Genomic DNA, 26,566 nt, shown 5'->3' on the forward strand with positions numbered 1-26,566 from the left:
GTATGTCATACAAGGTTTCTAGATCTTAAGTGACTGTTTTAGCCCTAAAAAGACTGCAATGTTAAGAATCTCTCTCTCCTGGCCCCTCTCTTTCTCTGTTCTATAAACTCAATGCCCTAAATGAGTTTCAGACCATGTGCCCCAAAGTGGTTAACACAGGCAGAGCCTGGCTGGCCCTTGGGTTAAAGGGAGACAATTAAGAATCAAATCAGAAAAGTGACAGAGCAGATACTTCTAGATCTCAGCGGACCAGGCCAGTACATGACGTGACACAGCTGTCTCAGGAGAGCTCAGATACCCAAACCATCTACTCTACAAGACTAGAGAACAGCATGTTGTGCTGTGTGGCCACTCCTAACAGGCAAACGTGCAGACACTAACTCTGTCTAGGGCCTCCGTGGTGGACCGCTCAGAGAAGTGTCCGCCTAGGGCATCAGTGGAAAGCTTAGTGAAGTGTCTTGCTTCAGCAGTGCAGAAGCACTGATTCAAACTCTTCCAACAAGTGAGACCTGCAAAGATCAAGCTTTTCTTGAAATAACAACTGAATCCCATTGAAAAGTTTTCACAATGTTTATGTGAATATACAGCTAGTACTCATAAGCAATATCTGGTGCATAGGGAAGCCAGAGGATAAATAGATCCAGTACTGATACGGATGCTAGAATTAAAATAAGTACATCAAGGCAGTTATTAAAATCACATTCTTATATCTTCAAAAATCACAAATTAAAACAGCATCACTGAGTGCTGGAACAGCTCCATCTACACTAACACACATGGAACAAAGGGGGCACGAGTCAGAAAAATAATCTAATGGCAAAATAGCTTCCAATGGATTGCAGGATTAAAATCCAGATATTCAATAGAGTAGATGGATAAGCACAGAAAATATGGTGAAACTGAGGTCAAGGCCTATTAATACCCCAATGTTCAAAGTCAATGATGAAATCTTAAAAATAAAAGAAATTTTAAAAAGAGATTTTTTAATTAAAAACAAAACAGCAGAGAAGAGAGCTGAGAAGTACTCAAAGTGTTGAAAGCAAAAACAAAACAAAAAACCAACCCTGTCAAGTAGAGTTCTACAGTTAGCACAAAGTACAAAGCTGAGATAACAGTGTAATTAGCTACACAGAAGCTGTAGAAGCTCATCTGTGAACACACACACATACACACACACACACACTCCCATCCACACCCATAGAGTAGTTAAAAACAGTCCTTTACACAGGATGGCATTGGATAGAAATATGTAACTCAGGGTTAGAAGATTGTGGGGGCTTCCACTTGCTTTTATTAATAAAATTTCACTAGAACATGACTGCTACCATGCTTATTTTTAATCTTATCTCTGCTTTTCTCTACAATGGCGATTTGAAAGAATAAATGCAACAATAGCTATAAATCACAAAACAAGCAAGAAAAGGGTCCACAAGTTAACCATGCAAGATTATGGTGGAAAATGGAATAGTAGTTCATGCTAGAGAAGATACTGAGTAGGGTGAGGACAATATAGTTCACCTTATTAAGAGTTTGGGTACCACAGCTTAATGCATTTGACAAAACGTCCTCATACTTACGATTTATACATTTAATGCTTTATAAATTTTACCTCAAGAGAAAAAGAATTGCTCAACTAGTGTACCTCAACTACTAACAACTACTAACAAATCTAGTCAATAATACACATTCTGAAATATTTGGGGGTCCTGATATCAACAACCCACTGAGAAATACATAAAACATTAAGATGAACTGGTGGACAGAGATAGACAAAAGGGTAGTTACTAAAGCAAATACATACAATACAATCTAGAGTATAAAACAGTTCCTACCTATGTGAACTGGAAAAGGTCTCTGTAAACACTTTCTTATGGCTCACAGTACTGTCCAGGGACCTTGTCTTAACAGCTCTGTTAGTGGGGCATCACCTCACAACAGAGGGGTGAACACACTCACTGCAGTTGTGGGCCAGCCTGGTCCACTGAGATCCAGACTTCCTTTGTTCTGACACTCATACTCACTAAGAGCCTTGGGGTGATTATAATCTAATTTTCCACAGAGACAGCTGGAGAAGGAAAAAGGAATATACTGGCTAGCCAGCCATTTGGCAAACAAACTTGTTTACTGTTGATATATTTACTGGAAGTATTATGGTTTCCCTAATAGACTTGTAAGTTTGCTTAGACTGACTTGTGTACCCTAAACCTGAACAAATCTTATTAAGAAACAAAGCTGATCCCACACTGGGAAAGCAACTGTGAAACAGGAGTCATGGTCCACCCACAACACAGATCTAAGGCTCCTCAGATGTGTGTGTTAGCATCACTCCCTCGCTACTCCTTGTGGGGAAGCTGCTTTCATGCCTTTCAGGATTCCAGTCAGGTAGACGCCTCCCCTAAAAGCACTTCATCAGGTAGAAAATACACATTTACCCTCCCTGTCATACTCATTAGAGCCCCTCAATACAGCAAAGATAAATATATCATACAGAAATTTACATGTCATTACCTGTATGCCCTCATTACAGACATCTGGTAAAGAAGTCTGAGATGCTGTTTCATGTTTTTGCAAGTTTTGCTTATTTATAAATTGTCTAATTTCTTTAGATTTTTGCTGGAGTTGATCTAAGGAAAAGAAAACAAACAGATGCGATATCTGAGGAAAATGAACACACAGAAGAGAGCTCTGAGTCTAGCTGAGCCCTAGCTACTGCCTTCTAAGGATACAGCACATCACTGGTCAGTTATCGTAATTGACATTATGATGCCGATTACATTTTTACTGTTTGGACTGAAGAGGATCTCAGTAAACTATGTCCTTCTAAGGAGAAATAAGCACACGGCACATTACAGCGTCACAGAGAAACCCTGCTATTGGCATCAAAACGGATAGAACGGGGAACATCATGTTAGGTGTAGGAAGCCAGACGGGTGCACATTTTCTCTCCTCTACAGGAACTGAAGTGAAAAAGCCTCAGGAAAGACAGTGATTCCTAGGGACTTGGAAAGGGGAGGGGTACGAGAGGGGTTTAAGAACACACACTTTTGCATGTATGAATTCTCACATACTTGATACATGCTAATAAAGAGAGGCCTAGACATTTAAAATATTCATTTTTCCTTTCTCCCTTAAAAATGGTTTTAGTGGAGCCTGGCAGTGGTGGTTCATTCCTTTAATCCCCGCACTCAGAAGGAAAGACAAGTCAGTCTCTATGGGTTCAAGGCTTCTCTGGGCTACAGAGCAAGTTCCAAGACAGTCAGGACTACACAGAGAAACCCTGTCTCGAAAAACCAGAGAAAGTAAAATGGCTTTGGTGCTCCATGCTTACATTCTCCACACAGCACTCAAGTACTGGGAGCCCAGCAAGAGCCCCAGCAAGTGAGGTTTGAAATATGTGCACGGTTCGGGGAAGGGGACAATGTACTCAAGTTTTCCCCTTTTCCCTCATGATGCCCTCTAACTTTCTGGTAGACAACCAAATTTTTGGAACTTGCTTGCAAGTTATTTCTTCCTAAAGTCTTCTGGGGCCATGCACACGGTCATCTGTCAGTGCTCTGAAGGAGACTAGTGACATGGAGGATTGGTGCTCAAGGAAGTGCACTTTTTAAAAATAAACTTCTAAGATGTCAAACTTTTAGAGTAATTTTCAATTTTAATAAAATATTTAAAAATGTTTCTTAAAACCTGCTTAGAGGACAAAAATTTTCCTCAAAAAGGAATTTTCACCTATGATAAAAGCCAGAAGAGGGGCTGGAGAGATGGCTCAGAGGTTAAGAGCATTGCCTGCTCTTCCAAAGGTCCTGAGTTCAATTCCCAGCAACCACATGGTGGCTCACAACCATCTGTATTGGGTCTGGTACCCTCTTCTGGCCTGCAGGCATATACACAGATAGAATATTGTATACATAATAAATAAATATTTTTTAAAAAAGCCAGAAGATCTACCTTTAGACTTACAGACTACTCTTTGCAGTCTGATCTGCGTACCTACACCTGGCCAGACCTTTCCAGAAACAACTCCCACTCCCACTCCTGCCAGTCATGTGATCGCTCACAGGACTACTGAGCAATGGACAGAGTGCTCCTGTTCTTAGTGCTGTGACAATGATGTCAAGACGACTAGACTCGAGAGGCAAGAACAGACCTTGCCAGAAGAGGTGCCTTCTCATGCTTCAGATCTTGTCGCTAACAGAACCCTGTAGTAGGGGGTGCAATCCACTCAGGGGTAGCGGTGACTTCCAGAGCCACCAAACACTGACCTTCCAGCTGCTGAATGGCCTGGGCTGACCTGGCAGCCTGTTCACTCTTCTCTCGGAGCAGCTCCGAGTTTTCCTCCTTCAGGGCATCGCAGGCAGACCACAGCTCTTGCTGGGACTTCTGAAGACTCGAAATGCAAGCAGTCTTCTCCTCCATGTCTGCTCTGTATTTTTGCTCGAGAGCACTGTACTGAGTCTCCAGCTCAGCCTGGGCTCGGCCGGATCGCTCCAGCTGACCCTGAAGCTGATGCATCTCTTCCTGCAGGTTATGGAAGGATAATTTTCTCTCTGCTACTTCAAATTCTACCTTCTCCATCAGAATCTTGGACTCCTGTCTCTCTGTTTCCATGGTGCTCTTTAAAGTACCATTTTCAGCTTCCAACTGCTGTAACTGTTGTGAAAGAGTCTAGAAAACACAAACACAAGCCATTATGACCCACAGCTACATCCTTTCATGCAGGGAGCACACGGAGGAACTCCTAGGAGCCAAGCGGGCAGCACTATGGAATAACATGGAATAATACCCTCATGTTGGTTTCCAGACCTTTTGGACCATTGGCACTCATATTTACCATGAGTCAGCATTTTTTTTTTCATTTTTGCCTCCCCCATTAGAAAACATGTTCCATGAGGGAAGGAGACATGACACTTTATTTCATCCTTACTAGTCTCTAGATCCAGCACAGTCTATGGCAAAGTGGACTCAATACACAATGAATAAAGCAATCTAGCCTCTGTCCTGGAGGACCTCAGGGTTCAGGCCCGGAGACAGGTTGAGCATCATACAAAAACACAGAAGGCACTAGAGGGCTATCTGCAAAGTTCTCATAGGAAGAGAGAGGGGTGCATTAGGGTGGCCTCCCTTTAAAAGAAAGCCAAATAATCTAAAATCTAGAAGTGAGTCACCAGCTCGGCAAAGGAAGTACTAAGCATGGTACATCAGGCAGACAGCTAAGAAAAAACATGGCTACCATGGCAGCTGGGGTTAGCAGTGAGAAAAACTCCAGTGATGAAAGGAAAGAAGGCTGGAGAAACAGCGTGAAGCTCTGAGGATGCCTTAGCATTAAGAAACTGAGAGCTGTTCTCGACGCACTAACGTGTCTGGTCACACAAGTTTCTGAAGAGGCAACCCTCTCAATGTCAAAGAGGATGCACGGGGTATGGGTGGAAGAACAGAGGCAAAACCCTTTCAGGAAGAGCTCTTTATGTGAAGATGTTCCCAACCAGAGCTGGTCCTGATGCTACTGATAAGGAGGGCAGAGGCTAGAATTAAAAGATAATTGTAGGGATTGAAGAATACAAAGGAAACAAGAAAGTTTGAGTTTTAATCTTTTGAGTGAATACCATTAAGAGATAAAATATGGTTAAAATATTTTAAGTGTGTTTTTGAACTGGATACATAACAATGACATCTATTCGTGGGGTAAATGTGACATTTCTATATGGGCACACAATGTGAAACCGTCAGATCTAGGTCCTTGGCAGATGTCATGTCAGGCATGTGTCTTTCTTGGTGTTGGGAACAGTCACAATTGTCTCTACTAGGACTTGAAACAGTTGTTGTCAAAGCAGCTGTCCCTCTGTGCTGCTGAGGTTTCCCTGTCCTCACTTATCCTCCTCTCCACCCTCCCTCCCCTACACCCCTCCCAGGCTCCGGAAGCCACTATTCTCTTTTCTACTTCTGTGGCCTTACCTTTTTGGCTTCCCTATGGAAGTGAGAGCACGTGGCATTTGTCTGTCTATGCTTGACTTTTTCACCTAGAATAGCATGCTGGTTTCGTTCCCCATTGCGGCAGAAACACAAAACTGAATTCCTGTTTTAGGACTGAGGAACATTCTATTGTGTATATTTACTACGCTGATATATTATTAATGAACATTATATTTCCATGACAGGCACCATCTCGACTGCTGTGAACAGTGCTGCAGCAGAGGAGTCTGCAGGGGCCTCTGTGTCCTCTGGCTGGGTACCCAGCCATGGGAATGTCAGACAATGGGAGTTCTGTGCCTGCTCTTCCGAGCTACAAATAATAGGCTTTAAGAAGGAAGGTGAGTTTTGCTTTTTTACCTGTTGAGCTTGCCAAGGTTGTAGGTTAGTCACGTATGACTAGGAAACTGGGTACATATCAAAAGCACTAGAGAGACGAATGTTTGGGAGAGACCTGTCGCAGTGGGGATAGTCATACCTACTATAAGAGCAAAAGAGAGAAGACCAGGTATAGTAAGACTACCTGGCTGAGGCTAGTCCACTGGCAAGTACTGTTTAATGGGCAGGAGAAGAAGCCTATGAAGGAAAAACAAACAAAAGAAAAGCTCCAGAGACATCGGAAGAGAACTAAGATGTGCCCTGTGCTCATAGGAAAGCAGTGGACTTTGAGGAAGCTTCAAGGAATAAATGATAAACAGGAAGAAATACCAGTCAGATATGGTGGCATATCCCCAGAATCCCAGCATATGGGAGGACTTGAGGGCAACCCAGGTTATACAGAAAACCTTTTTTTTTTAATTAAAAATTTTCATTTATTTTACATCCTGACCATGGTTTCCCCTCCCCCCTCTCCTCACATCCTTCCCCCACCTCCCCTCTATTCCTGCTCTCCATCCACTCATCCTCTGTTTCTGTTCAGAAAGGGGCAGGCCTCCCATGGATGTCAAAAAGCAAGGCACATCAAGTCTAAGTTCCTTCCTTTGAATTAAGGTTGGGCGAGGAATCCCTGCATGGGGAAAAAGGTTCCCAAAAGTCAGCTCAAGAGTTAGGGACAGGCCCTGATCCCACTACTAGGAGTCCCACAAATAGACCAAGCTAGACAATGGTCACACATATGTAGAGGGCCTAGGTTGGTTCCATGCAGGCTCCCTAGCTGTCAGTCCAGAGTCTATCAGCAACTATGAGCCCAGGTTAGTTGAGAAAGCCTATTTTAAAAAATGAATAAAACCCACCAACAACTAAGAAACAAATATCGCAGAAAGGTCTAGTAAAAGAACGCTGAAAAGACAGTCATTAGATTTGAGAATTACAGGTGTGTCATGATTCTCAAGAAGAGCATTGGGAGTGTGACAGTGATTTCAGCTGAATTCACACTCGGCGCGTGCCGGACCCTAAGCACTTTTATGCACTCACGTGACTCTGCAACAGGTCCTTCATATAAATGCTACTGTCATTAGTTTACTGATGGAAGAATCTGAAGTCTACCAGGTCAACCAGGGTGTGCAGGAATTCTCTATGCATGCCTTTCTCTACTGTGCTGAGGGAACGATGATGTCCGCTGCATAAGGGAGCTATGAGGATCCACAGTGCATTGACCAATACACTGTCTGAGAGAGGTCACACCGAGGCAGCCATCTGAGCAGCAAAGGCCTAGGAAGTACCACAAAGGAGACTAGACCCTCACTGTCCCAGGACACCCAGAAAGGACACCTAGAGGCAGAGTACGGGTTTTATGAGGATGAAGAGGAGGGAACATGCTTCCACACTACAGAGAAAGCTGCCTCAAGAAGGCAGGCTGAGCTTTAGGAGGAAGAATGTGGCTGATGTTTCCTGGCAGCAGACAGCACCCAGGTGAACAGGCAAAGGGTGTGTTGAATTAATTAACTATAGAATTAATTCTGTATTAGAACTTGGCTACTTGGATATGACCACAGGACAAGGGCACAAGGAGGCCAAAGGCAGATAAGAGTAGCCCAGATCGGAAGCATGGGGCCATACAGTACAGCAAGAGAAAAAAGAATTATTGTCTTATTGGATTACTTCAACCCAGAAGAAAGTTGACCAACGAAAAAAGGCAAAATAGAGACCATGCACGAGGCACAGGAACCACTCAAGACAGACAAGCAGGGGAGAGTGACAAGAAAGAAACTCGCCAGAGGAAATCAGGAAACTGCAGAAAGTCTCTAGCCTACAGCAATGAAGGAAAAGTGCGATAAAGATGACAATGAACGCCCCGGGAGGGACCGCGCCTGCTTTACCACTGGGCGTTTGCTGAAAAGAATGAACAGATGACACCAATCCTCTGGCCGCTTAAAGGTTGTCATGACTGCTGCCCAACAACCTAACGTAGAAACCAGCCCTCCCCGGCAGCCAGTGGGACCGCTGACAGTACCTGGTTTCTCTGTTCGGCCAAAGTCAGCTCCTCCTGCAGCAAGTCTACAACCTGAGCACGGCCCAGCAAGGCTTCTTCATGTTCCTCAAGTTTCCTTTGCATCACCCTCAATTTCTGGAAAGAAGCATTTAGACATAATTACAGACAAATAAGCACAATTATTTGCCCACCTTCCAAAGTGCCATGTGCACCTGTAAGGCTCCGCTTTCGAGTGTGGAAGAAAAGGGCTAAGTAGGACACCGCATGCCATGGCCCATCCAGCAGCAAGAGACTATCCAAAATGCCTTCTCCAGAGCGTGACAACAACCAAACCCAAATACAAGCAAGGCCTTGAATCAGGGAGCCTAATATACTTAAGATAAAATGACACACACGTTCAAAATTACACAGTTCCTGTCCTGTCCCTAAGTAGCACAGGTAACATGCATATATCTTACCTACAAAAGAGAGCAATCTTTATAGGCAAAACCATTTCTCTTCTGTTTTCAATCACAGGGCAGACACTTGAAAAATACCCATTGAATCAATCAATCAATCAATATATACAATTCATAGTCTAGGTTTCAAAGTAGTACACTCTGAAATTCCACTTAGTAGTACATTCTGAAAGACCGCTTAGAACTTGGAACAGGTTTGCACTCAAGAACAAAGAAATGAGCGGCTGGGAAGGATGGCACAATTGGCAAAGTACTCGAGAGACTTTGTGTTCAATCCCCAGAATCCACATAAAAAGAGCCAGGCCAGGTGAATCCCAGACTGAGGTGGTAGAAACAGGATCCTGGAGGCTTCTCGGCCAGCCAGCTAGCCTAGCCTAAGTGGTGACCTAGGCCAATGAGAGACCCTGCCTCAGAAGGGGAAAGTATCAAGGCCAATGGCTCCAGAGGAAGGAATGACATCCAAAGTTGTTCTCTGACCACCACACACATGTGCATGTGTGCATGCATACCTGTGTGCATAAACATGCACTTGCACATACATGAACACACATGTACAAACACAGATCAAACAAAGTGCCACTAAAGTGCCTTTCCTTACAGGGTTCTACATTCTAAGTACACGCAATGTGAGTTAGTACAGGTTAAGCTCAAATACAGTGAAGTCAATTTTCAGTGCACCTTAAAAAATATTGATTTAATGAAAGACTGTGCCATCAAAATCTCTTCTTTTAACCTTTTTTAAAAAAATACAAAACTGACTTCATATATTTGAAGCTTTGGATCAGGGTTAGAGCATGAACGGTAGCAGTAAATCTGCAAATGAGAAAGAAACCCGCCCATTGCTGACTCCCGTATTAAATTCAGCTTTAGAGTTCCAAGTTCCAACCTGATGAGATAAGGAAAAAGGGACAGTATGGACAAGACAGAAAATAATATGCAACGAAAGACAGGACACCAATAAGAAGCCCAGGAATGCATGAGGACATGTGGAGCACAGCAAGGAAGGGAAGTGCTTGGGACGTGGCTGTGAGATCTGGATTAAAGGTGAACCAAAATGAGAATCATTCTACGGAGTGTGAGCAACACACCTGCTGCATCTCTGTCTCCACATCTGCCTGGGTCACTAACTGAAGCAGTTCATCTTCATGGAGACGGACCTGGGTTTCAAAGCGGGCGTCTTTCTCTCGGACCACCTGCTGCATGGAACTCAACTGAAGACACACACCAGAGAAACTAGACAAGTTACACTCCAGAGTAGCTCACAGACAACTCTTTCAGCCTAACCTTCAAAGATGGGCACACAGCACCGACGGACAGTGCTTCTCTAAACCTCAGCTCTGAGGGGCAAGGGTGAGAATGTCAGAAGAGCAGGAGGCCCAGCAGTAACTTCCAGACAAGAGAGAAAGCCTACTACCAATCTCAGAAACAACTCGTACATAACTTTAATTAAAAAATTTTCACAGATACTAAAAATGTTATAAATATGGGAGATTTATTTTTAATTCTGAAAAGATTAGAAAATGAAACATACAAGTGAAGTTAAATTTCTGTTAACTCCTTCAGTATCAGACTCATGCTCAAAAATGGCCCTAGAACCTCACTCCTGTAAATTAGCAATTCAACCATGAGTATTATTCAAAATGCTCTACATATGGAAATACAAATCTACTCTTTCTTGTGTGGTTTTTTAACTTGCTTTGACTAAAGAACTGTGTGTGTTTTCAAGGGCACACCACCTCCCCAGAAAGCCAGGTCCAGCTGTCACTGCTGCAGGCTGGTCTCTTTAATGCATTCTTCTCTGTCTTTCCCAACTCTTCCCCACAAGAACACGGCTTGTCTAGAGTGTTTCCTAGCTCTCAGGGTTCCTCTGTCTCCCCACAAGGACGTGGCTTGTCTAGAGTGTTTCCTAGCTTTCAGGGTTCCTCTCTGTCTCCCCACAAGAACGCGGCTTGTCTAGAGTGTTACCTAGCTCTCAGGGTTCCTCTCTGTCTCCCCACAAGAATGTGACTTATCTAGAGTGTTACCTAGCTCTCAGGGTTCTGTTTAAATCCCTTCTTTTTTCTATATAAGTTTCTATAACTATCATGTTCACAAAATACTTTAAAGTTGATGCTACTTTTATCAATTTTATTTTTTGAGATAGGTCTCACTGTGTAGCCTGGACTAGCCTGGAACTTGCCATGTAGCCAACAATGGTGTTAAACCCATGATCTGCACACCTCAGTCTTCTGAATGCTAGGGCAATGGCTTGTATTACCACACTTGGCCTTTGGTATCTTGTTTGGAGTAGTTTCTCCCCAATGGAGCTGTTAACATATTTATATACCTTGGTTGCCTTTGTTTTAAGTAACTTAAAAGAATAAAAAAAAAAAGTGTAACATTTTCCTATCCTACACTATATAAGAAGCATAAAAGCTCCAACAGAAGCTGATAGGATAAGATTATCAATTTCTGGGTATATAATTCTGTGGGCCCAACCGCCGGCCATTCCTACATGGAAGACACCTCTGTTATTAATATGTCTGATGGCTAAGGTCAGCTGCATGTTGTGTGCAAAGACCTCCACGGATGAAAATGTGGCATGGTACAAAAGCATCCTCAAAGGAGAACTACAGGAAACTGAGAAAAACAAAGTTGAGGGAGCCGGCGTAAACAAGCTGGCTCTGGCTTCAGAATGACCATGAAGAAGAACGCTGTATACTAGAGTCATTAGCAAGGAGCCTCATACCCTCTCCACGTCTTTAGTTTATGTTCATTAAGTAACTTGAAGGTTAAGATGTATCTTCCTAACAAGATTTTAATCAGAAAAGAATGATGCTAATAATTTTATTTTATTTTTGTTTTATCTATCCATTTCTTTTGAGTTCAGCCATGAGCCCATTTCTAAGATACAGAATCTCTGCATGCTATTAAAATGGAGTATCTGGACCTAAGGAATAAAAACAGCCATCATAAAGCTATGGCAAGTTCACCAACATAAATGGCATTTTTTGAGGGTTTCCAGTGTTTCCTACTAAGATATGAACCGCTTAACATACTTCTAGCTTTTTCTACCACACTTTCCTAGGCTTGGCTTTAATTTCCTAGCTACCATACTTGCATCCACCAAGCTTTTCAAGTGACTGCTGGGATTGACTTGCCACCTGCACCATTCTGGACCCCATGGATTTTATCCTAATGGAGGCGCCATCATCCTACCTGTGCAGCTTGCTCTGCCTGTGTCTGGCTCAGCTGAGTCCGCAAAGTGCTAATGACTTCTTCCTTTTCTTGAAGCTGCTGCTTCATCAGGACAAACTCCTCCATCTCTGCTGAACTTTTATCCAACTGAAGGGGAAAAATATTTCCTTAAGCAATGGGGTTGGCATTCTTAGTTCTTTTGACTTTCTCATTTGCTTTGAAGACCTACCATATTTCCCTCTAATTTCCACTTTAACACAAAAAAGAATTTCATTTGCTAATTTTTAAAGTATCATTGAATTGCCAAAATTTTTCAGAGGAAGACAGAAGCAATAGCAATATGTTTTTCAATTACTTTGAAAGCTAGCATAGCAAAGAGACAGACCAATTAGTGAGCAGAAAAACATGGACAATATCAACAATATGTAAGAAACTATCCTATAAACCTTGGACTAAACAAGTTAAGGGCAAACTATGAAAATTAGGATTTTCTTGACATTGAAGACTGTAAAATAAAAAGGAGACAGCAATAGAGCTACATTTGATGGTCCTGTGGAATAGGAAAAAAATCCAAGGTAACTAAGAAGTATTTGTAGGAATACATGGCAGCCAGCATTAGAAGAGAAGCAATACTTCCCTGTTGTAATAGGAGTGGCGGGGCTGCATCCCTGGCACCCGGCTGCCGGCATGGCTAGCTTATGCCCCGAAATAATTACATGGAAACTATTCTTTTAAACATTGCCTGACCCATTAGTTTCAGTTTCTTATTAGCTAGCTCTTACATATTGACCTAACCCATTTCTAATAATCTGTGTAGCCCACGAGCTGGCTTACCAGGAATGATCTTAACCTGCGTCTGCCTGGAGTGGGAGAATCATGGCGGCTCTCTGACTCAGCTTCTTTCTCCCAGCATTCTGTTCTGTTTTCTCCGCCTACCTAAGGGTTGGCCTATCAAATGGGTGTAGGCAGTTTCTTTATTAATAAGAAATCACTCCCACATCACTTCCCATTCTTTGATCATGGGTAAATGCAGGCCACCCACAGAAAAGATTCCCATATGCGATCTGTATAGATAGAGGCTTAGCAAAGGTTCGGTGGCAACTAGCACTTGCTGCTCTTGTGAAAGGATCCAGGTTCGGTCCCAGCACCCACAGCTATCTGTAACTCCAATTCCAGAGGATCTGATGTCCTCGTCTGACCTCTGGGGGTATGTAGTACATATACATCCATGCAAGCAAAAACATTCACACAGAAAATGAATGAACAATTTCATAATATCATTAAAAAGTCAGGCATGGTGGCTCATGCCTATAATTCCAGCACTCAAGAGGCTGAGACAGGAGGACTGCCACAAGTTCAAGGTAAAACTGGGCTACTATCTGAGGCCTTGCCTCAAAAACAAGAACAAAAATCATGAAGAATAAGGAGCAGAACAATATGCTGAAAGAAATTGTAACTTATTTCAGAGATAAACATGTTCAAGAAAAATGTACGGGACAGGAAAAGAAAATTAGAATCAGAAAATTTAAAAAAAGTAATAAAATTCATGAGGTTGATATAAAGAAAACTCATTTCAGAAGAGAAAGGCAAACACAAAACAAAATGCCTTGAGTTAAATAAGAAAAAGGATAAATCTAAAAACTATTAATCAAAATTGGTAAAAAAAAATAATACACAACCAAAAATAAAGGTTAACAGAAACCAACTAGGAAGAAAATGGAAGCATCGGAGCTGATCAAATGCTGTGAATCATGCAATTCAAGAGTTTCTGAGAACACACGATCCATATATGAAAGAATACACTGAGTATGTGCAAATACCAATGGAGAAGGCCACACACACATGCAAACTCTATTGAATGAGTAGACGTGGAAGTAAGGGAGAGAGGGAGGGGCAGGCAGGGAGGGACCAGCTGACAGGAGATCGCTACTGATTGTCTAGAAAGAGGCATTGACCGTGGATATCCGTTGGCTGGTAGTGATCTGTTAAGCTATAATAACGAGGTGACTCACTCCTACCTTCACGGCTTGTTCTGACTGCGCCTGGTGAAGCTGGGCTTGCAAATGGCTAATTAATGTCTCCTTCTCCTGGAGTTCACGTTTTATCTCTTCTACTCTCATCTCTTCTTCTGTGGAATTCTTATCATGCTGAAAATTGCAATGATTGAAGTTGCTTACTTAAGAGGTATAATTAATATATATTTTATCTTTTACACTATTTGCCTTTTAGAGACATTTAATTACAGCTTCACTGAAGTGATAGAAGCACTCAGGAGCCAGAAGCAGGAGGATCTCTCTTAGTTAGAAGCCATCCTGGTTTAGAATCCCCATAACAGTCAGAACTACATAGAAAGACTCTGTAGCAAACAAACAAACAAACAAACAATAAAACCAATCAACCAACCACAACAAAACCAAACAACAACAGAAGCAAGAATAAGAAACTAACAAAACGGGATGAATTTGGGCTGGGAAGATAGCCGAGTTTAAGAAAGCTTGTTCTACAACCACGAGGACTAGGGTTTGGATCCTAGAACCCACAAACACCTGTCCCTCCAGCTTCGAGGGATCTGACACACCCTCTTCTTGTCTCTGATACCCTTCTCTGTCTGTCACTGTCCGTCCATGCCCCTGCCACCCACATGCACACATGCACGCTGCGCTAAGCACACCACGGCACACATGGTTACAGGGCTGCTGTGACTACAGCTGGAGTGGACTGGAACGGCTGGACATCATTTATTGAACATGGAAAGGGAATGATGATAGAAGATGCTGGGGGCTAAGTAGTACGCTAGAGTGAAATGCAGAGTAGAAAATGGAAAAATAGAAACTCTGACAACATGACTCAAGTCTGAAAGAATCAACATGAAGAGGGAAGGGTTAGTGCCTGCACCACAGCCGGGGAAGAGAGTTGCCATAGGAACCATAGAGGAGGAAAAGAATTCAAACAAAGAAATTACTTGCTTTTAAAGCCAACTTTGAGATTAAACAACCCTATTCTATTCCCCTCCTTCAGTGCCCCTGCTGTAGGAGGGGCTAAACCTAGGGCCTTATTCACACTGCATAGGTGCTCTTCTCCTGAGCCACATCCCCAGGGCAGACAAGGAACAGCAATGTCCCTGAAAGGCAAGGCTAAGCAGGGCACTGGGAGGTAACAAGTGCCCTCAAGGGCTGTGGCTCAGAACTTGAAAAACTCCCCTCAGAACAAACATTTCTGATAACATAATACAGGGGGCAGGGGCAGTCGAGGCCACAGTGGCCCAGCAGCACCAGTGTAATCTGTACAAATGCCCCCAAAACCTGACGGTCCCTGCTCTCTACACAGATACCCGAGTGTGGCTCCGAACAGAAAGGCCAAGAGGACACCTGGAACAACACCACACTCCTCTAAAGACAGCTTTAGTCCCTCTGCATCCCGACTAGACGCTGCTCTGTAAACCTTGCCGGCCTCCTTACAGGGACACCAGGGTGGGCCAGGCAACTCAGCTCATAGTTCATAAAACATCAATGAACCATTATTTACTTACAGAAACAGAGAATATTCTCTATTGGTTAAGCAATAAAAGGATTTCAGAGCCGGGTAAAAACCTTAGCGATCACAGTTTTTAATGTTCTAACCAATAATCAAACTCATCCACAAAGTATATGTTTCTCCTCTCTGTCTCATCCCCGACTCATGTCTTCCCGTCAGCCCTTTGAGAGTCTCACTGGGAGTCTGGGTAACACCTGCCAACTCAGGCTCACATTTCCATCTGCCTTTGCTCGCCCAGTGTGGCCTTCCTTCCAAGCAAACCACAGGCACCGAGGGAAGGGCAGCGCTTCTGATGCATCATCTCCCCACTGCAGATGTGCTGTGGTAGGGCTCCTGGCTCAGAGGACACCCAGTCTCTATCCAGTTCCCGTACCTTGGAGAGCGGCTCCGCGGGCTGAGGTTCCGTAGATGTAGGTGAAGCAGCCCCTCCTTGTGCCTTCATTTCTTCGAGGTGTTTGTTCAAAGAAGTCAGTTTCGCTTTTGCATGAAGTTTTATTTTTTTAATTTTGTTATCAGCAGCTTTACGCTCCTCCTGCCGGAGAGCAAAGAAGACAATAAACGAGTTTACCTAGCACACAACTTACTCGCGGCAGGCAGCTCTATACGGCACTTAGGAATGAGAAACAGGGCTAACGCTCTGAGCGGACGACCTGTCTTTCTCAAATGCTCAGCAAACAGCGAACGACAATACCTGCAGAGCTTCGTCCTTCTGCTGGAGCTGAGCGTCCTTCTGGCTGATGATGTCTTTCAGCTCCACCACTAACTTCTCGGCTTCAGCCAGGCGTTCCAGAACATCATCTTGCGTGCTGTTATTCAATTCCATGCTAGATTCCTGGTGTGGTTCCTGGGATTTAAACAGAAAGCAATAAAAATAATGCACAGGGGAAAGGCAGTGACTCCCCGCAGGGACTGCTACATCCTCACCTCAATCACTGACCAACTCCTATCTTCTGAAACTGAGCCCTAACTAATCCCACAGCAGTTATCCTTGCCGTTACAATATAGGGTTTTGTCTAACTTAGAGGATTTGTTTTAAAACTTGATTTATTTCTCTTATATATGAGTACCATGTATGTACACCTGCAGGCCAGAAGAGGGCACCAGATCCTATTACAGACGATTGTGAGCTACCATGGAGATTGAAAACTCAGGACCTCTGAAAGAGCAGCTGGTGCTCTTAACTGCTGAGCCATCTCTCCAGCCCCAGAACTTTTATTATCCTAATTTTATCCAAGAAAAAAAATAAAGGGAGATAAGGATTACATAGTATTAAGTAAATTTTGGGAGGAACCCAAAATTTAAAATTAGAGCTGAGCCGAGGGCTGGAGATGTAGCTCAGCTGGTAGAGTGAAGGCCGCACGTGCACAAGGCCTGGCTTCAGTACCTGGTCCTGCATCAACTGTCATGGATGGCAGCACACACCTTGGACCCAACACTCAGAAGGCAGAGGTTGAAAGATCAGGAGTCTAAGGTCATTCTTTGGCTAGCTACAGAGCAAGTTGGAGACCAGCCTGGGATACATGAGACCCTGTCTCAAACAAGTTATTTGAAAATTTTAAAAAAAAGCCCTTAACTATTTAGCTTGCTGCTTGTCTTTGAAAAAGTTAATGGACTTCTTTTGAATCCTTAAGGGTTGGAAAATACAATGCGAACTACAAGAAAGGCAGACAAATTTATAGAAATAAACAGAGGTTTTCAAACAAAAATGGTGCTCCAGCCCCTTTTACTCTTTACACTTTCCCGTGGAACAGGAGCTGTGTCCCTAAGGAAGAAGAAGGGCAGGAGAGGGAGGAAGACGGGGAGGAGGAAGATGTTAACAATAACTTCTTAAGACAGTTTGGTACTAAACTGGCTAAGCAGACAACAGAGACCCATCTTTCCCAGCTCATCTACACTTGGTTTCTATTTCCACAGCTCTTGCACTAATAGTCCTTAGCAGAGGATCATTTACAGAGTGGCAGTGGTTTTCTTAAACATCACTTCTACTGCATAAGAGAGGTTGCTCACATCCCTCTAGCCTAAGGTATTCTCCTCAGAAGAACACACAGCAGAGGTCTTGTTACTCGATCTGGACAAAGTTACTCACAGCTTCTAAGGGAGCTGTCATATTCTGGTCAGCATTATATCCTGATAATTCATGTAAAACAACATTTGCTAATCCTGATAATCGGTTCAGCATCTCTGCGAGTGAAATAGAAAGAAAATGCAACGATCAGTAAAAACAGATACAGGCTGCTGGAGGGCAGGTAAGCAGACAGATGCAGCTAGACATCAGTACCCATATCATCTCTGCGAGAGGAGGGACTGTCACTGGATTCGGGGTGCAGCCAGCTGTGTGCATGGTGTAGCCACACCCTGTTCTGCTCGGGAGCCTTATTGTAAGCACCATCACTAGGATCAGTCCGAATAATAAAATGCAAGAACACAATCTTTAAATCCAAGTACGTCATTGTTAAGTATGTCTCAGTAGCGGTCTTTAATGCCCCATGTTTTTATTGATAAACCAAAAAATTAAGTTTTCCTTCTCCCAGATTGATCCTTTTCTGATTTTCAATGAAACCCTAAGAAAATTTCCCTTCTCATGTGTTCCCTGAACCCCGTTCTTTCCTGTAGTTTTCCTGACAAACCATGCGGTGTCAGTGGAGAGTCACTCTCCAATGTGGAGTATAAACATTTACAGCAGTAAATGACCAAAATCAGTATCCTACACTTGTTCTGTGCAGAATTAGGAAAAGAAATAAAAGACAACATAAGCAAAGAAAAGGAGCTAAAGCCCAGAGCAGAAATCAGTAAACAGAAAATTAAACCCATAAAACAAAGGCTGTGCTCAGAAGAGCTGCCCCAAAGCCCCTATGCTGAGGATTCAGGGCCTGTGCATGCTGTGTAGACTCTACCGCTAATCCACACTCGCAGCCATCTAAGATTAATTTTAATAAAGGAATGAACACCATCAATAATCTTTCATAAAGATCTGTATAAATCTCCTAAAGAAATTCACACTAGACTATAACTTATCAGAATACAACTTATCATTCATCTTTACATTTTACATGCCACTCTTGGGAACAAGTGAACAACTGACTGATGGACTCAGAAGATGGCAATAGGCAGGGAAGCAGGAATGTTTGTGTGCTTCTTAGATCCCCAGATAAGAGCAAAGCAAGGAGAGGAACAGCAAAAACCTGCGTGCAACCTGAACAAAACACTGCCTCGCCCAACAATAAAAAGCCCTGTATAATCAAGTTTCCTATAAACCCCCAAGTTGACATAGCAACAGTCAAAATCAACGACCACCACCAAATGTGGCTTTAGCGGTGTCCGTTCAAGAGGTCACAGGTGTAGCCACAGGTGTGCAACAAACCAAGCAAAGTGCAGCGCCAACTGCCGTTTGTTCACTAATCAGTGTGTCGAGCACAGTAGATGAGGGAACGGCACACAGACGGCCAGGGCTGGCAGCACACTTGTAATCCTAGAACCAAAAATGTGGAGGCAAGATCCGAGACTCTCTGGACAGCCAGGCTCACTTACCTGACCTGCACAGGTCCCAGGGAGACCCTGTCTCAAAAGAACAAGGGTGGAGGACTCCCAAGGTCACCCAGGGTTGACCTCTGGCCTTACACACACACACACACACACACACACACACACACACGCACGCACAAGTGTGCACCACCTTCCCTCAAAATTATTCAGAAAGAAACAACTGTTCTAACATTTCCAGGCCCTGATCAAGGTATCTAGACACTGATCAGTCAACAGCTGATAATAAAGCAAAGTCCAGACTTTATGAACGTCCTGATGAAAGACGATAACCACCTTCTAGAGTCTTGCCAAAGGATGGAACTCAGGCCGCCCATCCTGCTACATCTGCAGAAAATGCAGAGGACAGAGAGGAACACACAGGACTACATAACCCATGTGCCTTCCTGCAGAGTGTCCAACTCCACAGCCGCAGGACCCATGCTTCTCAACAGACGGTTGTAAGGAAAAGACGGAAGACGGATCAAGTAAGATTCCCAAACGGATAATAGAACCAAAAGGAAAGCACAAAGAAGGGCTTCTAGAATGTTCTAGAATGGTCAACCAAGTTATATTTGTTACAGTAACTTACTTATGTAACTATATATTTTATAGTGTGGTTTCCTTTATCTGTGCTTTATCAATGAGAAGTGTTTATTTAAAGAAAATTAACAGAAACTGCTAATAATTATGTTTAGAGACCCCCAAAAGGAAACGTTAGTTCTTATTTTTATTGACACATATCTGCACAGTCCATAAGGTATATGATGGTGAGATTCAGGCATGCACTGGGTGGTAATCAACTCGGGGTGATTAGCATATTCATAAAGGAGTTTCTAGACTTAAGCCAGGCTTTGTCACACACCCCGACCTAGAAACACTTACCTAGTTGGCTGCTCTCCATCACTCTCAGTTCTGGTTCCCCAACCAATCCCCAGCTCCATCTGTACTACAGCCCTGCTGGCTCCACCCACACTAACTTCTTTCTCTAAGTAGCTTGGGCTGTGGTGGTGCTACTTTTTGGATTAATGAGAAAAGTACTGGAATCTCAGGCAGAGAATTCCTCAATTGTTTTTAAGCCAGAATTTCTTTAGAGAAATGTAAAGACGGAGCACATTAGGGCACAGCACCCGGAGCACGAGACCTTAAATATTTTGCACACTATCATTAAAAGATAAGATGGACTGACTGAAAAAGAAATCCCAGGGGCTGATGGGAAGGGGATGCCGATCTGGAGTGAGTAACAACTTTCCGGCTCAGCACACAGCGGCTTCATCACATTGTGCTCCGAGGACGCTTTACCTGGTCAGCGTCAGTTCCTCTGCCTTAAGATGAAGACTAAGAAGGGCCAGTTTAAGACAACTGATGCAGTTCCTGGCTCCGGAGCAGGATCTGTAACTGCAACTAATGCATGCATCTGGGAGGGCATCTTTCACGCAGCCGAGAGCTACAGCTCGAAGGCTAGGAATCCAAGGGCAGGAAAGTTAAATGGAGCAAGGTGGTGATCCCTCTCTATGAGGCTCGTAGTAAAATACAAACGGCAAATACACCCGTAAGGATCAGCAGACGGAAAACACTGTGCTAATAAATTCACACGAGGAAAGTGGACTATCATTTTATAGAGCACCAGAATCACAAACAGAAAACTAAAACAGAGCTCCATGTAAGGCCAAGCTTCTATAAAATAGCAAATAAAAACAAGCTCGCCAAGCTCACCACACACTCCCTGCCACAAGACCTGACACCTACAGGAAGCAGCACTATGAATTCAAATAAAAAGCCTGGGGCTGGAGAGATGGCTCAGTGGTTAAGATCACTGGCTTCTCTTCCAAAGGACCTGGGTTTGATTCCTGGCACCCACAACCATCTGTAACTCTAGTTCCAGGGGATCTGGCACCCTCTTTTAGACTCTAGGGACACCAGGCACACACAAAATGCAAAGATACACATGTGGGCAAAAAGTCATACAAATAAAAGTTAAAGCAGAAACAAAAATAAAAATAACTTATTTTCTCAAAGCCTTCTTCACTGTCTACTGACAATTATTATTTTAAAAATATGAGCCAGGCAGTGGTGGCGCACGCCTTTAATCACACCACTTGGGAGTCAGAGACAGGCGGATCTCTATGAGTTCAAGACCAGCCTGGTCTACAAGATCTCGTTCCAAGACAGCTAGGGTTACACAGAAAAACCCTGTCTTGAAAAATCAAAAACAGACAAACAGACAAAAAAAACCCCACAAAGTATTTGGTATGTAGTGCTTCACTAGGAAATAAAAAATAAGGAAATAGATGGCACGTTCCCAACCACAGGAAACACAGTACAACATGCACAAGAATATAAGCCAAATAATCATAGAGCAGAAGTGTATTGTGTGTGCACACACTCCTGCATCACTAATAATCATAGAGCAGAAGTGTATCCTGTGTGCACACACTCCTGCATCACTAATAATCATACAGTAGAAGTGTATCCTGTGTACACACACTCCTGCATCACTAATAATCATACAGCAGAAGTGTATCCTGTGCACACACTCCTGCATCACTAATAATCATATAACAGAAGTGTGTCCTGTGTGTGCACACTCCTGCATCACTAATAATCATACAGCAGAGTGTATCCTGTGCACACACTCCTGCATCACTAATAATCATACAGCAGAAGGGTATCCTGTGTGCACACTCCTGCATCACTAATAATCATACAGCAGAGTGTATCCTGTGCACACACTCCTGCATCACTAATAATCATACAGCAGAAGGGTATCCTGTGTGCACACTCCTGCATCACTAATAATCACACAGCAGAAGTGTATCCTGTGTGCACACTCCTGCATCACTAATAATCATACAGCAGAGTGTATCCTGTGCACACACTTCTGCATCACTAATAATCATACAGCAGAAGGGTATCCTGTGTGCACACTCCTGCATCACTAATAATCATACAGAAGTGTATCCTGTGTGCACACTTCTGCATCACTAATAATCATATAACAGAAGTGTATCCTGTGTGCACACCCCTGCATCACTAATAATCATACAGCAGAAGGGTATCCTGTGTGCACACACTCCTGCATCACTAATAATCATACAGCAGAAGGGTATCCTGTGTGCACACTTCTGCATCACTAATAATCATACAGCAGAAGTGTATCTTGTGTGCACACTCCTGCATTACTAATAATCATACAGCAGAGTGTATCCTGTGTGCACACACTCCTGCAACACTTGCTTTGGAATTTGAATCATGTGCCCACAGAACATCACTGGGTCACTCCCCAAATTTATATCATGCATATTTGATTGCATCTCAGTGGTTTTGATTTCTTAATTTTCAAAGTGGCCCACAACTGGGTTAGAGTGAATAGGACTGTGTTACTACTACAGCTAAGAAAATTATTTATTAGGTGATTCATTTACAATTAGAAAATGTTATTAGAAAGATAACATTCCATAATACAAAAACTGATTTCAATTCACTTAGAAATAAATGGTAACTACAGCATACAGACACAAGCACTGCCAATCGAGCAATGTTCCAGTCTTTACATAGACTTATTTATCCTCATTGTTTAACTGATTTTACCCCAAAAAGTTTAAACTTTCAAGATAAAAAGATGTACTAATAATAGTCCGAATTTTAAGATGAGTAAAAAAGACTCAGGGAATTTCAGTATCTTGTCTGGTAACACAACTCTTCAAGCTTCTTGGTTGGTGGAGACACACAAAAGCATCCCGTTTTCTGAGTAACGTTCTCACCTTACATTCTTCATCCAGGATAAAAACAGGGATGCAGGGGAAAGCACCATGTTAACAGCGATGTAGCGACCTTACTTTGCTGAGTAGTAAGTCCATAAGCCAAACTGATGACTCATAGGCGCAAGCCCTTAAATAGTTTATTATTTTTCCTCATATAGGCTCACACAGACATGAGATCACAGGCACAAAGAGTGTTTGGCTGCTCCTGACTAGAAACAATCTCCATGCCCTCCAGGGAGGACTGCTAACTGTACTTCCTATATTTGTCCAAGGGAATGCTATAGAGCTGCCAGACAGAGTAGGGTGGTGTGTTCAAAGCTCGTGTTTACTGAAAATGGTTTTTATATAGATTGAATTGCTGTATCAAAATTCTTCGTTCACACTTTGAAATATTTTGGACTCTGGGATATTTGTACACATATAAAGAGCCATCTTGGGAGCAGGACCTAAGTTTAAACACAGAAATCATTTATAGTCCATATATATTTAACACACAGAGACTGAAGGCAATTTTACACAGTATTTTTAAACATTTATGCATGAGGTGAAGTTTCACCGTAATGAATTTCCTACTGTTAGCATAGGAATACTCAGCAAGCTTTATTTTTGAGCCCTTTATATTTTAGACATTAAGATTAGAGACGATGTATAATATTAAGTGGCAAAAAGATGTATTATGACTCACTTGAGGAGAAGTATTATTACATATGTGCTTTAGCCGTCAGAACGTCTCTTAGGAGCAAATTATTTACCTGGCTGATTTCTGGAGTGGGGGAAAGGTGACAGAGGTAAGAAGGTAGAACTGGGCTTTACATTATTACACCCTTTGGTTTTGAACTTCCTTTGATCAAAAGTACATATAGCAGAACCTAAAATAACTAAACTGAGAAGGACTATGATGGGGAGGGGGAGGTGTACCTTAGCAACAGAGGGGTTGCCTAGCAAGCATTCGACTCTGGGTTTGATTCCCAGTTCTTAAAGGGGGAGGGGGTCTTAGGCAGCCCAGTCTGCCTTCCACAGGGTTGTTAATAACAGATGGTATGTAATAACCAGAAGTCTCACAGATAACTTATTCCTGATATGTAACCAAGAAAAGTTAATGATGTTTTATAAACGAGGGTAGTATCTTTACTCAAAATGGGTGGGGGCAGCAGGGAAGGAGAGGTGAATTTTAAAAGTCAGTGAAAAAGTTAAAAAGAAAACCTTCTAAAGATCATTATTTTTAGGAAGGGCTGGCTATATTACAGTAGAATAAAAAGTCCACACCACGAAAGCGTGGGAATCCTCAGAAATGCCAACAGTCGTCTTGAGAAACCAAGGAAGAATCTTCTATGTGATCTTCAAAGTCTGTTGAGTTGGGCCATATTTTGTATTTTTTAATTCTCTTAATTTGTATTTTATATTTTTATAAACATATGTGGCATATTTACAGAGGTATTCACACTATCTAAAATAAACGTAAGATATACTCAATAAACATAAAATAAATACACTTATAAGTAGGCTCAAAGTGTTTTACCTATAGCGTATGCAATTAAAATTGTTCAGGAACAGCGTAGTCAAATGTAACTGGAGCTAAGAAGGAAGCATCAAACGGTCTTTCCGGGATCAAGGAAGTAAAAGCAGTGTTATGAACACACATCGCTTCAAGCCGGGGCCTCCTGGAGGCAAGAGTTCTACCATTTGGGTACACTTTCAGCCCCTGAAACTTTTCAGTTATTTTCCATTTTCCCACCCTACCAATTCCAAACCGTCTTACTTTTTCTAACAGAATATTTCCGGAACTTGAGCCTTTAAAGCCATTCTGACCATCCAACCCTTATTAACTCATGTTTCTGGAAAGGACTCCACACTGTTAGAAACTCTTCCGCTGTCACGATGCTCAAATCTGGAAACTCCGTCCTTTGTGTGCTTGGAGAACTTCCAACTATCTCCCAAAGTGAACGTGTTTATTATCCATGATTTTAAATATCTGTCCCAGCCTCACAGGGTCCTCTCTCCACAGACCAACTGCAGCGCTTTAAATAAACCAGGCAAATGCTTTCTCCAGTCGCCTAGGGCTCACCCTCTGGCTCGCGTTGCGTTCGCATTCCTGAGGCGCAGCGACAAACACACCCCACACAGACAACCCCAGGTTTTTCCCCCAGAACTCCCTTCGAGGTTCCTTCTCCTGCGAACACCTCTGACTCCTGGATCAAATCTCCCTCCTCATCTTCCCAGCCCGTTAGCACCAGCACGATCACGCATGGGCCTCCGACTGCGGCAACAGCGTTGCCCTTTGCCTAGTCTGAGTCCCGCCGCCCCCGCGGGGCACAAAGTTTGTTCAGGGCCCGAGCTCAGGGCTGGGGCAGGCTCCCTCCGCGTCCTCGGCTGCGTGCCCAGGCTGGCTGCCACCGGCCGCTCGGACACAGGGCCGTGCACGCAGAACTGACCGGCTCGCCCGCCTCCGGGGCTCCCCCGGGTAGTAACGATCCAGTCGGCCGCCCGGGTGTCTGTCCCGGGCCGCGTATGGCGGCGGAGGGTACCGGGCGGCCACCTAGGCCGGGCAGGTGACGGCGGCGGAGCCCCGAGGGGCGGGGCGGCCGGCTGAGCGCCGCTGCCCGGTGTCCCCTGGCCAGCGGTCCGCGGCGGGGCCGATGCCGAGCTCCCTGCGAAGCCTGCCGACCACACTCACCTGCAGGTGGGCGCCACCGGCAACGCCGGCCGCCCCCCGCTCGACCTAAGCCACGTCAGCTCGGGAATCCCAAACTCAGCGCCTCCGCCGCCGCGCCCCTGGGACACAACCACTCTCCGTGGGACGGAAGACGGGACTGAGACGTTGGCCTATTGGAACTGCGCACGGACCGTTACTATGGCGACCAGGCACGCCTTGTTTGTAACCTATACGCGTCACAACGGCTGACACCAATCAATGCCCTAAAACCTTCCACTTCCTCAAAGGGGGAACCAACGGTTTCTCAGTAGGAGAGGCCTGAGGGATGATTATGTGTTGGGGTGTGACCCGGAAGAAGATCCAAGAAGGCCGGGCAATGCCGAGAGGGTGGGTATTCTGCGAAGATCAGGTGTTTGCTCTGTAGTTTGGGAGTTCCGGTTTACGCTAATTTCTTAACTACTACTGTTCCTGCTGAAGACTATGGCCCAGGCTTTCGAGGAGATTTTGGACTAGGAACACCAGCTGCTAGTATTGTGATTTGTGTGAGAACCTTTTTAACTTTGTGATGAAAAAATGAGAACCAGAGACACGGCTAGTTAAAGACAACAGCAATTTAGCAACAGTCGGACTACAACCTGACGTCACAAGGCATCCTTTGCTGGTATTGCTCAGGATGTGATGTAAGAGACAGTGAAGAGTTGGAAAGTGGCGCTTTAGCTGGGGTAGGCAGACAGAGATTTAAGGGCTCAGGCTCTGGGAAGAGTCAGTGAGGAGCTCCAACAAGAGACAGATAGCTCTCATCAAGTGCTCCTTCTCCCTAAAAGGCCGGCCGGCCAGCGGCAGATGATACAGAAACCTAGCCAACTCCTAAAGATTTCAGACATTCTTCGTAAGAATGTTACTATGAATTTATGGAATTTCATTATATACCAAGCACTCAGCTAGCCCACTGTATTTGCAATCTCATCCTAATGATCACACAATCTCAAGGCTCAAATAGTAGCTCGGTAAGACATCTTTTAGTTGCTTATTTCAAGTTGTATATTTACTATATATATTTGCTACCAAACGTAACGATCTTATTGCTTTATCACAGTTTATTATAAGAAATCCTGAGGTTTTTGTC

At 43.6% G+C, this 26,566-nt stretch overlaps 1 protein-coding gene across 5 annotated transcripts in view; it reads right to left on the reverse strand.

The window, feature by feature from the left end:
- Golgb1 (golgin B1) overlaps positions 1-25,596 on the reverse strand; it is a 59,237-nt gene extending 33,641 nt beyond the window's left edge. Inside the window, exons 1-10 of one of the 5 annotated variants that reach the window (XM_041672799.1) lie at positions 25,462-25,558; positions 17,591-17,685; positions 16,196-16,348; positions 15,878-16,036; positions 13,989-14,117; positions 11,992-12,117; positions 9,882-10,004; positions 8,357-8,470; positions 4,260-4,662; positions 2,509-2,624 (exon numbers count right to left, since the gene is read on the reverse strand). In XM_041672799.1, the coding sequence (XP_041528733.1) occupies positions 2,509-2,624; positions 4,260-4,662; positions 8,357-8,470; positions 9,882-10,004; positions 11,992-12,117; positions 13,989-14,117; positions 15,878-16,036; positions 16,196-16,348; positions 17,591-17,683 (1,416 nt within the window). In that variant the 5' untranslated portion in view covers positions 17,684-17,685; positions 25,462-25,558. Of the gene's footprint in view, positions 1-2,508; positions 2,625-4,259; positions 4,663-8,356; positions 8,471-9,881; positions 10,005-11,991; positions 12,118-13,988; positions 14,118-15,877; positions 16,037-16,195; positions 16,349-17,590; positions 17,686-25,461 lie in introns of all 5 variants that reach the window. The other 4 variants (XM_041672796.1, XM_041672795.1, XM_041672797.1 and 1 more) reach the window with 4 other exon arrangements.
- Positions 25,597-26,566: the final 970 nt, after the last annotated feature.

The sequence above is a fragment of the Microtus oregoni genome, unplaced genomic scaffold, assembly GCF_018167655.1.
Source record: "Microtus oregoni isolate MIOR12 unplaced genomic scaffold, Mior012 000023F_ref0000262, whole genome shotgun sequence".
Classification (NCBI taxonomy): Eukaryota; Metazoa; Chordata; class Mammalia; order Rodentia; family Cricetidae; genus Microtus; species Microtus oregoni.